At 37.8% G+C, this 13,564-nt stretch overlaps 1 protein-coding gene across 3 annotated transcripts in view; it reads left to right on the top strand.

Moving 5' to 3' along the window:
- The window catches only part of LOC113108453 (fibroblast growth factor 14), a 115,435-nt gene that overhangs the window by 52,911 nt on the left and 48,960 nt on the right, over positions 1-13,564 (top strand). Inside the window, exon 1 of one of the 3 annotated variants that reach the window (XM_026271597.1) lies at positions 11,713-12,547. The exons of the other annotated variants lie outside the window; for them this stretch is intronic. Within the exon in view, the coding sequence (XP_026127382.1) occupies positions 12,355-12,547 (193 nt within the window). The 5' untranslated portion in view covers positions 11,713-12,354. Of the gene's footprint in view, positions 1-11,712; positions 12,548-13,564 lie in introns of those variants that run through there. 3 annotated transcript variants of the gene reach the window in all.

The following is a 13,564-nucleotide window of genomic DNA, read 5'->3' on the forward strand; positions in this document are numbered from 1 at the left end:
ATTACGTAGTACTTAAATGTATAATTACACTGTTACAAGAACAACTTAAAACTTTTTCTTTTTCTTTTTTAGAGTCCATTCTAGTAAGTGGGGTAAATAAACTTACTCACCCTAATGTCATTGCAAACCTGGAGAAGTTTCTTCTCTTTAATAAAGTCCTCATGCTCTTATGAATATATTCTTACTGTACTGTAAATGATTATAGCATTTCAGTTTTTAGTTTTATGTTAACTATATATTACACAACAGTATTCAGAATTGCTGTGTATTTGTGTAGAATAAGTACATATCATTCTTTCATTCTTCAATCATTTTATATCTTGTATGGTGTAACCGGCTGAGGTGGAGAAAATCAAAATAAAGTAAGGACAGAAAGCAATATTCCACAAAATTGTATTAACATTAATTAATATTAATAACTGTAATGTTGTTAATTATTAAACAAATAAATTAATATGAATGATTATTAGTCATTTGTTGGGAATCAGACTATTCTTGTTGCACTATTCATTTAAAGAACCTGCTTGTAAGAGTCTTTTTTTTTCTGGAGCTGCACAACATTGAAACACTCTTAAAAATAAAGGTGCTTAATGCCATAGAAGAATCATTTTTGGTTCCACAAAGAACCATTCAGTCAAAGGTTCTTTAAAGAACCATCTCTTTCTTACCTTTTAATAAACTGAAGAACTTTCTTTCACCACAGAGAACCCTTGTAAAACAGAAAGGTTCTTCAGATGTTAAAGGTTCTTTTTGGAACCATTTAGGCAAAAAGGTTCTTCTGTGACATCGTGAAGAACCTTTATTTTTAAGAGGGTAGCAATGTAGTTTAATATTTTAGTATGGTATTTTGTCTGCATTAGCTGAAGAATACACATGCGGTAACCATTAATGAAACCGAGTCATTGCTAAGGTGTTCAGGGTCTATGACTGACCACAGCAAATGGATGCTACTCTGCTTTTTTCGGCTCTCATTTGCAGACATTTCTCAATTTTTGTCTTTACCGCTTGCTCCGCTCTGCTGTCAATTTTTACAATCCCCTGCACAAGCCTGCTGCCCATGGTGAATGAATTGGAAACACCCGCTCATCTCTGTTTACTACACGTCAGTGGACACACACGGTGAGGTGTTTGTTCAAATCCCTAACCCCAAATATGAGCAATAAAAATAGTGATACTGAAAAAGATCATGCCACCATTGTACCGTCCCACTTTTAAATTTATGCGATGATGAGGCTTCCTTTGTCTTACCATCCCTGGAACAGTGCCTTATATGGACTATCAGGTATCAAGTGATTTACAGACTATTTGTGTGAAAGTGACGTCCACCACTGAAAAGCACTGGATGTCAGCTGATGGGTTTGTGTTGTAAATCACAGCCTGATGGGCATCATGTACTGTACTTGTAAAAGAAGAACGCCAATTAATCTTTACTCAAGATAGATGAGTGGAAGCAATCTCATTTGAGCCTGTCAATAAGACTTGCTTTCGCTGGAATTGAACATGTCAAAGAGACCTGGACAGAGGAGGCAGGGAAAGAAAGGGAGAGGACAAAACCTGCCTTTTTTCCTCTCTAGCTTGGGGCTATATATAGATAATGCTAAAAGGTCACATAACTGGTGGAGTAGACAACACAAGCGCTGCTACATTTGTCTTTCTTTGTTTGTTTCTTTCTCTCTGTTTCTGCTGTCTCCTGTGAAATGGATGTGTCCTGTCATGCTCCATTACCACTCTTTCTCCATCCTGAAAGATGTCCTCCCATCCCTAAACTGAACTTTTAAGATGTCTACTCTTGTCATTATACTGACCCTGTAGCTTGTAGCTCTTCAGGATAGAGAACCATATATCCTCACAGTCAAGATAGTTTAGCAGTGAAAAGGAAAGCTTTTTCAACAAATGACAAAGAAGAATCTTTAATCACCAAAAGCAGTCAAAAGTGCTTTGTATGACTACTAGGTGACCTTGTCAATATTAGGAAGATCAGGGGACATCATGCGTGAGAGGAAGATGAATTCATAAACCTATTAACTACATGATTAGAAAGCGGATTAAACATGCATCGGCTATAGTTGTATCAATTAAAAACGCTAATGTGTTTAATGAATGACAAGGTTAACAGGTTCTCTTTAAATTCCCAACTTGCAGTGGGTGGGATCAAGCTGTCTTTCTCACCTTCATATCAAATAAAGAATGTATGTAGTCATTTGGCATTGACACACACACACACACACACACACAAACATGCACTTGCACTCATATCGGATCGCGTTTGGCTTCAGGCTGTAATCCATGCTGTGGTTCAGAGCAGTGAGCACCTACAGAGAGCCATCTGTATTACGTAACTTTTGGAAGTGAAATAATAGACTCCCTAATGACTTGCACCAAAAGATTGCTGATGATGTCATAGCAGGATGAGGAAAGGACAATAGATCAATCTGCATTTCACCGCATGCAGCTCTGTCGGACAGGACACAGCATCGCTACCTAATGGTTCTGAATGTGAGAAATGGCACCTGGAAGCATGTCATCCAGCTCCGAACCAGATGTTTCCTGTTCCTGAAAGTGCCAGGGTGTGTTGCATTTGATGGCGTTTAATATGAATGAAAACCTTACGTCTCTTTTGTTTGTTTGCAGTGAGCATGTGTGTTTAAACTGTGGGTAAATGTCTTTCACAGGTCATGGCTGTTTTACATGCTATGATTAAATCAGTGAGGAACTGTTTTCAGTCTCTGCAGTGATCTTTTCGCCTTTCTGACTTAAATCTTGAAGTAGCCCCATTTTACCACTTGAGGGCATCTTTGCTGTCTTAAATGTGTAAATAAAGGCCAGGCTGGATTTTCTCTCTCTCTATCTGTTTTGTTTGCCTTTGTTGTTAATTAGTATGCTCATTTTCAGGCAAATAATGTAATTGCAACAAATCTGGTAGATCAATACCTGAGACTTAGAAACTGCTGAGGTACAGAGAGAGCATTTCTAAGTAAGCTGACAAACTGCAAAACTATGACGTCCTCATCATGGAGTATATGTTGAGCAGCTAAAACTGTGGCTTGGGTTATTATGGTGACTGTTGTGACTTGTATTGTACCCATTATTCAGCTAAAAGGCTGAAAGAGTCATTACAGTGTGACATAATGGATAATGGCTGACATGAGGGATTGTTTAGCCACATTTTGCAGTTTGTGTCTGATTTCTCACTAATATCACTGAGCTGGTCTCTGCTGCGCTCTTGACCTCCCTCTTGTGGTTTGATAACAGCATAGCATAAAACAAACATTCATCACCACCAAAAACAAACATTTGAAAGCATTTACTGTTCACATCTGAGTGCTGTTACTTAAAAAGCTATAGCTTTTTTTCTGTTTACAAATGTTCCATCAAGGACTTTTCAACTAAATGTGTTTTCTTATATCATAACTTTTCTGTATTGTTTTACAAATGTTAATATCTGCTATTCCTATATGAAACTCAATAAGGTGATTTAAGCACTTTGCAATGTAGTTGATCTAACTGTAAGAACTATAGATCACTATAGATAGTTTGTAGAATTATTTATTTATTTATTTATTTTAACAGTGTGCATTCCAGTGTTATGACATATAGATTTAAAGTCACACACTTTACACACTTCAAAGGACAGTTCATACAAAAAATAATTATATGCTTATTGTCATGTTTACCCAAACCTAACATTATGGTATGTGCATGAGAGCTCAAGAGAAAAAAGCAATGATGTCTGATTTGTGAACAATTTTTTTTTTATGAAACAGTTTATCAGAATGATTTCTGGTCTGACTTCACTTGCAATGGTCTTCCGAATGATTTCAGAAGACTTGGAATATAGTGCAGAAGTCATATGGATCACTTTTATGGTGCTTTTGTATCCTTTAAGCTGGAAAAGTGCATTTGGTAACAGTTTACTTAAAGCCTTCATGTATAATACATTATAAAGGGTTATAAAAGGGGCTAATGCATTATAATTATTCATAATTTATGTTGTAATAGATTATATCTTGTCGCAAATAATTATATCCAAATTTAAAATGCATAGTGTAACAATGAATTGTTAAGTGTCATAATGTATTGACTGAGGTTGCAGTTATTCAGGAGATTGTACAGTGCATTATAAGGTGTTTTACAAAGCATGGAATAATGTATTAAAACAACTTTTTAATGCATTATTTATACATAAAGGCTGTATGTAAAGTAAGTGTTACCGTGGATTCTATTCCATTCATCATATATGGAAAGAGCACATAGCACAAGCACAGTTCACAGAATTTCTCCTTTTGTATTCTATAGAAGAAGGAAAGTTGAATGGTTTTAAAACAACATAAAGCTGAGTAAATGATCACCATTTTCATTTTTGGGTGAGCTGTCATTTTAATGTAAAGTACATACCCTGTTGCAATGTCTCTGCCCTAACAAGCCCATTACTGATTCAAAGAAGAAAAATGTTGAGAGGTTTAAGCTTTACTTATTTTATGCAATGTCAAATAGTTTATTGAACTGTATTGTAATCGTTGGAAGTTTTGTTTTCCTAGCCATGGGTATCAAATAAACAATCCTTTCACAGCTATTCTCTCTTTCTCTCTGAGGACTGTAGGATATAGATCTGAGAGCTGCTTCAGATATCCTGAGTTGCACTGTGTCTGTTTCGGGAATGGCATTTAAATGTGTGTTTTCCTTCGAGGGAGAATCTGTTTGTTGTAAATATGTCAGAGAGAGTTTATCACGGGTGCATAATGGCGGGTTTGTGTTTGCTCTGGTTGTACACACACTGTAAACAAGCAGTGTGTTGAGCACAGTGTGGCGAGGTTATCGCATGCTTTCTGGAGATACTAACAGAGGAAGTGTTGACGGTGTACGTATCTTAGTTCACACCTGTGCTACGATCACTAACAGTATTACGTGCACTTCTGCCTGCTGTAGGCCAGACGCTAGACTGCTAATCTGTTTTCCTGGCTGATGAGAAGGGTCCAGGGCTGGTCTTTGTCTCTGTGTTCTCTGCAACTGACCTTGCCTTGGCTTTTAGCAGCTGGTCATCAGTTTTTCAAGGCTCTGCAGGACTTAAGGTTCCTCTCCAGGGAGGCAAAAGCATTGAATCTCCTTACTTTTTTCAAGGTCAAGATAAATTAGTATATTGTATAATGGTGTAAAGTGAATATTATAAGATTATGAAACATTAGCATGGGTACTGAGGAGCAGGATTGAGGAAGTGTCATGATCTATATATAATTTAGTCTTTTTGTCTTATGGCACTGACTTGCTAATGTTAAATCACTTATATTCATTCATTCATAAATAAATACATAAATAAAAAGGGGTTCAATCAGGGGTCCCTGAAGTTTTTTTTTTTAATGTGTTATACAGAATTTTCTTTCGACATTTCTAACTATTAATTATTATTTTGTGGAACTTTGAAAGTATTACTGATCAAATCTAGCTTTGGCGTCCCTAGGATTGCTGAGAGTTGGGGTTCCTGGATTTATATACGTTAAATACAGCAATTCTGTAATATGTTTTTTTTTTCACACAAATGTTGTTCCAAAACCATATGACTTTAGTTTATGGAATGCAAAAGGAGAAATGTTGTTTACAGTTCTCTTTTTGACACAAAAACTATTGCTTTAACATTGAATCTGACTCACAGCCTGCACATGGCTTTTGTTGACGTAACTTAAGATTTCTCATTGTTAGCCATTCCAGATCAGTTTTCAAGGAAAGGTACAGTTCCTATTGAACTGTGGTTTTGCTCATTTTAAATGAGCATCACTTGGGTATAAAATTACTGCACAGTGATTTAATTGAGGTGGTATTAATTTTTAAGCAGGTTCCAGGTCAGTTGAAAAGATTTTAGCACTGATAATGCCTGTGTGTGTACGTGCTTTGAGTCACTTCTGTGCTTCTCTTAATAGCGACACACTGACAAATGGCACAAGGCCTGTGTTTAAGGCTGTGAAAGATTCATAAACCTTTATCAGAAGAATACTGACTCAACTGCCATGTGTTTCTAGCACATTATAATCTGCCTCTGTCATTCAAAATGGAAATCACTATAACAAATGTATGTTGTCAGTGTTTGCATTCATTATGCATTCCATTTCATCCAAGAGAACAAATCCTAAAATCATCTGTCATGAAGGGAACAAACTCGAGTGGGGTGAAAAAAACCCTGCACTATAGTAAGTTGACCAACAGGGATTTTCCATGTAACTGCTGAAACGGGCAGTCCAGAGAAAAAGGTTCAGATTAGGGATGGGCATTAGACTAAGCAGCTTGCTTGATATTAGCATTCAATGGACGTACCTAATAGAAATCCCATTTATCTCATTGTATGGAGCAGTGATGTGTCTGTCTGCCTCCGACTTATCCTGTCACTGTCTCTCTTTCTCAAATTTACAGATTTGCCATTTGATTTGTGTGGGTGTCCCACAGGCTTTTGTTAGGATTTTAGGTGGGTGTGTTCTTACTTGATGTTATTTGGTTTAGGCCAGCGCAAGAAACAGGCCACAACATGTGTTGTGTGGGAGCAAATACACTGAGGATGATAAATAGTGAAGGGACGTTCCCTATGTGCCAACTTCTCCTTCAGGGCATTCTCACTTTATCACAGCCTTTCTGAAAGTCTGTCATCTTGTTTGAATAGCTCACATGGTACTACAGGCTATAAGTGATAAGTTTAGCTTATTTATAATCAAATGTTTCTTATGAGCTCGGTCTTCGAAAGAGCAGTTAAGAAACACAGTATAAAACCTTAATAATCATTCAGAGCTGATTAATCAGCATCTGACTCACTTATTATCATTACATTTGGTGCTGTCTGTATCATTTATTATTTATATGCATCTAATTAGCAGCTCCCTGCTGCAAAAACAGCACTGTGTAGGAAACACTGATCTCAGATAAGGTGACTGCAGTCTAATGGTTCAGTAGAATGCAGTGAATGGGCACTGGCCCCCAAAGTTCCCTAAAACTGAAATGAGCGCATTTTAGATAGCGTGAAGGTCTTTATAGTATTGCTTTAACTTCAGCTGAACTGAACAATATTATCATTCCAGGGGTTTCTCAAGGCTATACGGTTTTGGCCCATTTTATGTGCTCGGAGGTCCCTTGGGTTTCCACAGGGAGATTACTTTGCAGAGTCCTTCTATCCTTTCTCTCACCGACCTGAAAAAAGAGGGCTTTCCAGGCAGAGAATCAACTCATTTAAATTCACAGTCTCTGCCCAGGCTTTCTCAGATGAGCTTTTTTTTTTGTGCTCCACTGCTGACAAGACACTTTTGAATGTTGCATACTTAAAACCAGATCAAAGGACAGGCAGAGATGTGAGCAGAATTTTTAACTGTTGTTCAGGGAGCAGCTCTGTCTATATCCATCTCTTTGGAGCTCATCCTGGCATTTCCCATCCCCTGGTAGGAGTAATAGCGCGTGATATGTTGTGTTCTTTGCTGTCATTTAAACTAAACTCTCTCACATTGTTATGAGAAATTCACTCTGCTAATACTTTTCAGGGGTCAGTGATGAGCCGAAACTGAAGCGGTGAACATCAATGAGCACTGCCCTCTTCAGTATAATATGGAACACATGTCGTCAGTGTCTATAAACCAATGACATTTTCAGTACAAAATGCCCCCACAATTTTGGTAATGTCATAAAACCTTTTCCCACTCTCAGAATTTCACACCTCTTTCCGGTCAGTGAGAAATCACAACTGAAAATTACTTGAGGAAATCACAATGCCTCTTTACACATCCAAAGGTGTCAGGGTTTTCACGTAAGACAGAATTCCCAGTGTTCACATACTGAGGCTAGTACCATGTGCCAGTAATAAAAAAGCTAGATTTGTACATTTTCTGAGTAAAATTTGCGTGGTGCTTGGCTCTACAAAACTCTTTGGATTTTCTGGGTCAGTGCCAGGGCTGTGGCAAATTATTTTTTTTTTTTTGCCAAGATAAAATGCCTGTAGTTTGAAGAATATGTATGGTTGTTTGCAGGTAAGCATCCTTACTCATTTTACTATATTATGATACATTTGACATTCTCACCTCATTCTCATCCTGTAATGAGATCTGTTGTTGATATTTAAATGCCAGGCTTAATGGCAAAACCCTCAAGCTCAAAAAGACTTGTATTGATTTGCTAGATCCCTTTGTTCTCATCTCATTAATCTGCAATTTGATTTAACACAGGTGCTCGTCTCACATTGGCTTTTAGCTTGATTGAGAGACTTGTCACTTTTTTCATAACACAGAATAGCACTGGCTTGTACGTACAGTTTTTGAATTTTACTTAAAGTGAGAGATTCAGGTTTTATGTATTCTTTGCAATACAGCAAGATTAGATTTATTTATTTTCTGGGGGCTTATTTTGGAGTGTATACCTCATAAAATCAGGAAAGTGAGAGCATGAGATTGTCTCTCTTTTGATGTCTTATCCAATAATTCCCTCGATATGAGAAAGTTATTCTCTGCCATTTAAGCAGAAAACTTATTTCTCATTTTAATCCTGTGATTTGTTCTAGTCTGCTTTATTACCATTACAGTATGGCATGGTGAGATTCCTCTGCAAAACACTGCATTTACTGTCACATTCAACATCTTCCTCAGTGTCTTTGGCTTCTCATAATGGTGACATTTCTCCAAGCCGATTAAACCCTGATGTCAACACTAACCAAAAATCATTACTACCTCCTTTATTAAATTAAGCTCTCTCTCCCACATCAACAGTGTGAAACAATTTGATTTAAACAAAGAGCTAGGTCTCCTGTTTTCCTCTCGTCTCGGCACGTATGACCTTAAGTTCAATTTACAACTTCTGTCATCATGACAGCTAATAAAAGCCAGATGGCCCTAAAGCCTTCCATAGTGATACAAACGATCAACTTGTTTATGTGGTGTCTCTGTCTGCTGTGACATTTGTTGAAGTAAGATGTAGTTCTCCTTTTCTCGTCGCTCCACTGGGCTATGGTGAATTTGTAGTTCTTATTCCCTCCCAATGCTATCTCATCCATCTCTTTCCCTTTGATATGTGGACTGCTTCAGAAAACTGCATTTGTTGCAGAAGCAGAAGTTGCGGTCATCTTAAGGTTTTTGTTGTTGTTGTTTTTAAATTAGCTTCCATTCTCTTTGATTTTCCATGTATTGTATTGACCATGTTTCAGGTTTGAGGTGTGCTCCTCGCATGGGTGCCTCCACATTAAACTCTAGGTAAACTTGAGCAAAACAGTTCATCTCAGCTCATCGTCATGATTAAAAATTCAAAGTGGAACACTGTTTTATTTTTAAATATTCGTCTCTGAAACCTCAGAGGAGATCGCCTTAGCTGGCTGAACACCCTATTTGGTCTATCTCTTTGTCATGGGTTGTTGTTGTGTAGTTGTCCGTTTCTGTTTCAGTGTTTCCTTATTTGGTCATGTTCCTGTCCTCATTTAGTTAATTAGTCATTCTGTGCACCTGTGTTTGGTATTATCCCCTGTGTTTATAAGTTCTCGTCTGTGCATTTCTCCTCTTTCGGGTCTACTCGTTGTGTATGTGTGTTTGCTCCAGCGCCGTTTGTGTGGATTTCCCGTTCTTTGAATTAAAGGCTTTTGATTGTACTCCTCGTTTCCCTCGTACTCCTTCCTACAGCGTACCGTGACAGTAGTCCATTTACCATATGAACACTACCTTTTATTTTGAGTAAATGCTTCTGAAGCGTAAAGTTTCCTACCATGCACTGAAGATGAAAATTGGAAAGGGAAAGATCCAATTTTGTATTCATTTCAGTACTGAGACTCAGCTGTTAGGAACTCAAAATACCCCACAGGCATGTTCTTTATGTCCTTTTTCTTTTGGTAATTTGTACAGTAGACTCATTTATTACTATTTTATTTTTGTTTTGTTTTGCATAACCTCTTGTTCTCTTTCTGTAAACAAAGTCGTTGTCAGACTGTAATACCTCTGTTTAAATATATTACTGCTTGTAATTTTTCTTTTGCATTTACTAGAAGCTTTCATAACTTGAATTAATAAGGCATTAACAATCATTATTGCAGACTATATAGTGTTTCACATCATAACTATAATGCACATTCAGAAAGTCCTTTTGATTCATAGGCTACATGTTTGAATATAGAATGTGAATGAAGTACAGATGTCTTGATGTTAATGGCTTATACATGAAAGCTAGTGATCTATCTGTCTGTGCTATTGTAAATAAATGAAGCCATAGGTAAGCTGACAGTGTCCGCTGCTGGCGGCTGTGTAAACTGCAGTGGCTGTGGCTGCTTCACCGGCAATGATGCAGACAGCTTAACCTCTCATTATTTGAGTAGTCTGGTATGTCAGTGCTCATATCATTTATTCAGGAATGGTAATAAGGCAATTTCTTCCATTTTAATACAACATTTTGTCTTTTGTGAAAATGCATGCAGTGTGTACATTAATAAATGTAATTGCTTGTTCCATATATTTTGGTAGTATTTCTCTTTAATCTGTTCAAGCAGTGTCTGGTCTGGAAATACCACTCCAGAGTTACATCGTCAGTCTATTTGGGTGGAAGGGGTTTGAAAACATCAGGGGGATGAAAGACTGAATATTTAATATCAGCGACAAACAGCAGATGGCCCTCTTGAGTTTTTTTTTTTTTTTTTTATTCCTCCTCTGTGATTGTGTTTCTCTGCTGATATTAATCTAAATGAGAAAATGCTCTGTGTTATTGGGCCATGATATTAAATTGGCACCCCATCCCTTATCGCAACACTCATTAACATATGATTAAAGAAACAGGCGACAGATAAGCTAAATGTGGGCCTATGGCAAAAAACAGACACACATCCATCCATACAATACGTTACATAGGTGTGTTTGTCTAAAACACTGGGGGTCTCAATAGCACCTCAGAGGTGTGATGCAGTTCTGCTTTATTTTGCTCTCGTGGGGCGTGTCGGTGGAGTTTTGTGAAATTAATTTCTTAGTTTCGCATAAAAGCGTCTCATAAAGACTGTTAATAGCTACACACAAAATACGTAGTCTCAATTCTGTTGTTTGGATTCAGAATGTTTATAAATATTGGCATCTAAATATATTCATGAATTAAAAAAATAATAATAATCCGGCGCCTGCCAACCAGCTTCTGTAAATTAGACAAATTCTATTAGATAAATCATATTTTGAAATATTTAAATGTTGTCATCGGCACGTCTGAATCTATTTAGCACAGAAAATACAAATATTTATGGACATAAGGGTGGGTTTTTCTCGTCGTTGAAACGATGGAAAGGAGGAGTATGTCGTATAGACTTGTTGATGATCTGTGAGGCTGAGGCGGGAAGCGCGTGGTCGTTAAGACTTGTTGATGCCGTTGATCTATGAGGCTGAGGCGGGAAGCGCGTGCGTTCACTCGCTCCAAACGGCTGGAGACGCTAAATGAGCTCGAGCTGGAGGATGAAGAGGAGCATTTCTTGAATACGTTTCTTCCTGGCTAACGTTAGCACTTATGCTGCACATTTGTGTACTCCCGCTTCGGGGAAAGACTTTTTTATTTGAGTTTATCTATTTGTTCGTTCCTGTCACACCGGGTAGACGTCATCTTCACCGGAGCCGCTTAGATTTATCCTTCAGAACAGAAGACATGCTGCTTTAGAAAAGGAGAAAAAGACACATCGTTATTTATAAACTACGCGACCTAGAACATGAGACTGAATGGGGAGTGATCGTCTGAGTAACGTTAGATTCCTTCTCAACAATAAACACCTTCGTTCAAACTTAACTCACCGTTGTTACGCCGTCGGTTATTCTCAAGATGAATGGACGTTTGAACGGAACCGGCGTGGAGATCTGCTAAACTTGGTTAATATGTAAGTCATATGAATATGTGTAGTCGCAGGGCTCCACCTGGGAGACGAAGGTGGTCGCGTTTCTCCGCTTGACAGCTCAGAACGAAAAACGCTTTGTTTGCTCAGACTCCGGGAGTGGACGTCGCTGGCCAGGGTGCTGAATTTCACCAGGTCCGGGTAAGAGATAAACGAAGGAAAGTGACGGATCAGAGAGACTCAGGCGTGCCGTGAATATATTTTCACATTCTGTATGTTGGAGGAGCCGGGCAACTCATCTGATAATCATTTTTTATCTTCGAAATGAAAATCAGACAACATGTGAAATACGGACAGTTGAGTAACACTTCGCCTTTGTATTCATTATGCTAATTCAGTGTCTTATTTCGCCCGTCGTGATGTGTGGATATCTTTGATCATCATCCGTGCATTTCAGAGGGCAGAGCACAGAAACGCAAAAATGGGACAATAATTGAGACAGATCGGGCGGTTTGTTGTTGTCTGTGCTTTGTGTGTAAGGAGTTCAACAGCCCTGTTTTTGAGACATGGCAGCGGCGATTGCCAGCGGTTTGATCCGCCAGAAGAGACAGGCACGGGAGCAGCATATAGACCGACCATCCACCAACAGAAGGAGAAAAAGCCCCAATAAGAATAAAGGGCTTTGCAACGGGAATCTGGTCGACATCTTCTCCAAAGTGCGAATCTTCGGCCTCAGGAAACGCAGACTACGACGACAAGGTGTGGGAAGTTCCATACATAAGAAGTCTATGCAATGTTTAATGTCTTGAGATAATATACGCCCACATTTCATGTTCACATTCAGTTCTGACAAACAAGGAACTCACGGCATGGAACTGCTGTTTATCTTGACAATAGCCGATAGGGTTTGCATAGACTTGTGTTTTGTCTTGACATATTTTTTGCAGTCTTGTATTTTTTTTTTTTAACGCAAATTGTTAAATGTGTAGTAAGACCAGTCAGTAATGGGACCACGTATTCATCTTAAATCTATGTACGTCATAATTTCAAAATAATTCTCAAAACAATTCTCCTCCGTTTTTGAAGGCCACACATATCAGAGCTGGATATTGTTTTGATTCAAACTAAATATAGGCTATATGCACTGTTTGAAATGTTCAGAGATTTGGCAGCCTCTCTATATTTGTTATACCCTTGGGAGGTGTTGATGTTGAATTATTGGCACATTTCATGAATGCAAGTAAAGCAGCAGGTGCCCAACATGTTGCAGGGGGAAAAAAACAACATGCTATCACATAATCAGTAAACAATATCCAATGACAGCTTATCTTAATAGAAATGCCAAATATTCAGTTTAGGTAAGATTAAAATAAAAACAGTCTTTCTGTCACCACAACAGTAATGGAGACCTGTTCAGATGAAAAATGAAAATATGATGTGACTTAAAGATTTATTGTTCTAAATGTAAATATTTATAGTACAGCAATAATGCATTTTTCTTTCATATATCACATTTAAATAGCAATTTTAAATTTTATAGTGTGCAAGGTGGTAAGATGGCAAACAATCAATCTCTTATTTTTCAGGAAACAAACCTCAGGTTACCTCAGGGTAATCATACGGTATAGTTACTATGTTAATGGGTAATCACGAATGTTAAACAAATTTTTAGAATCAGAAAATATGTTTGTGTTGTGTGTTCATTTTTGGCCTGCAATCAGAAATTATTATAAATACACAAACAAACCAAAAGCAAACAAACAAACATTCTGATAA

Source organism: Carassius auratus, chromosome 9 (assembly GCF_003368295.1).
Source record: "Carassius auratus strain Wakin chromosome 9, ASM336829v1, whole genome shotgun sequence".
Lineage (NCBI taxonomy): Eukaryota > Metazoa > Chordata > Actinopteri > Cypriniformes > Cyprinidae > Carassius > Carassius auratus.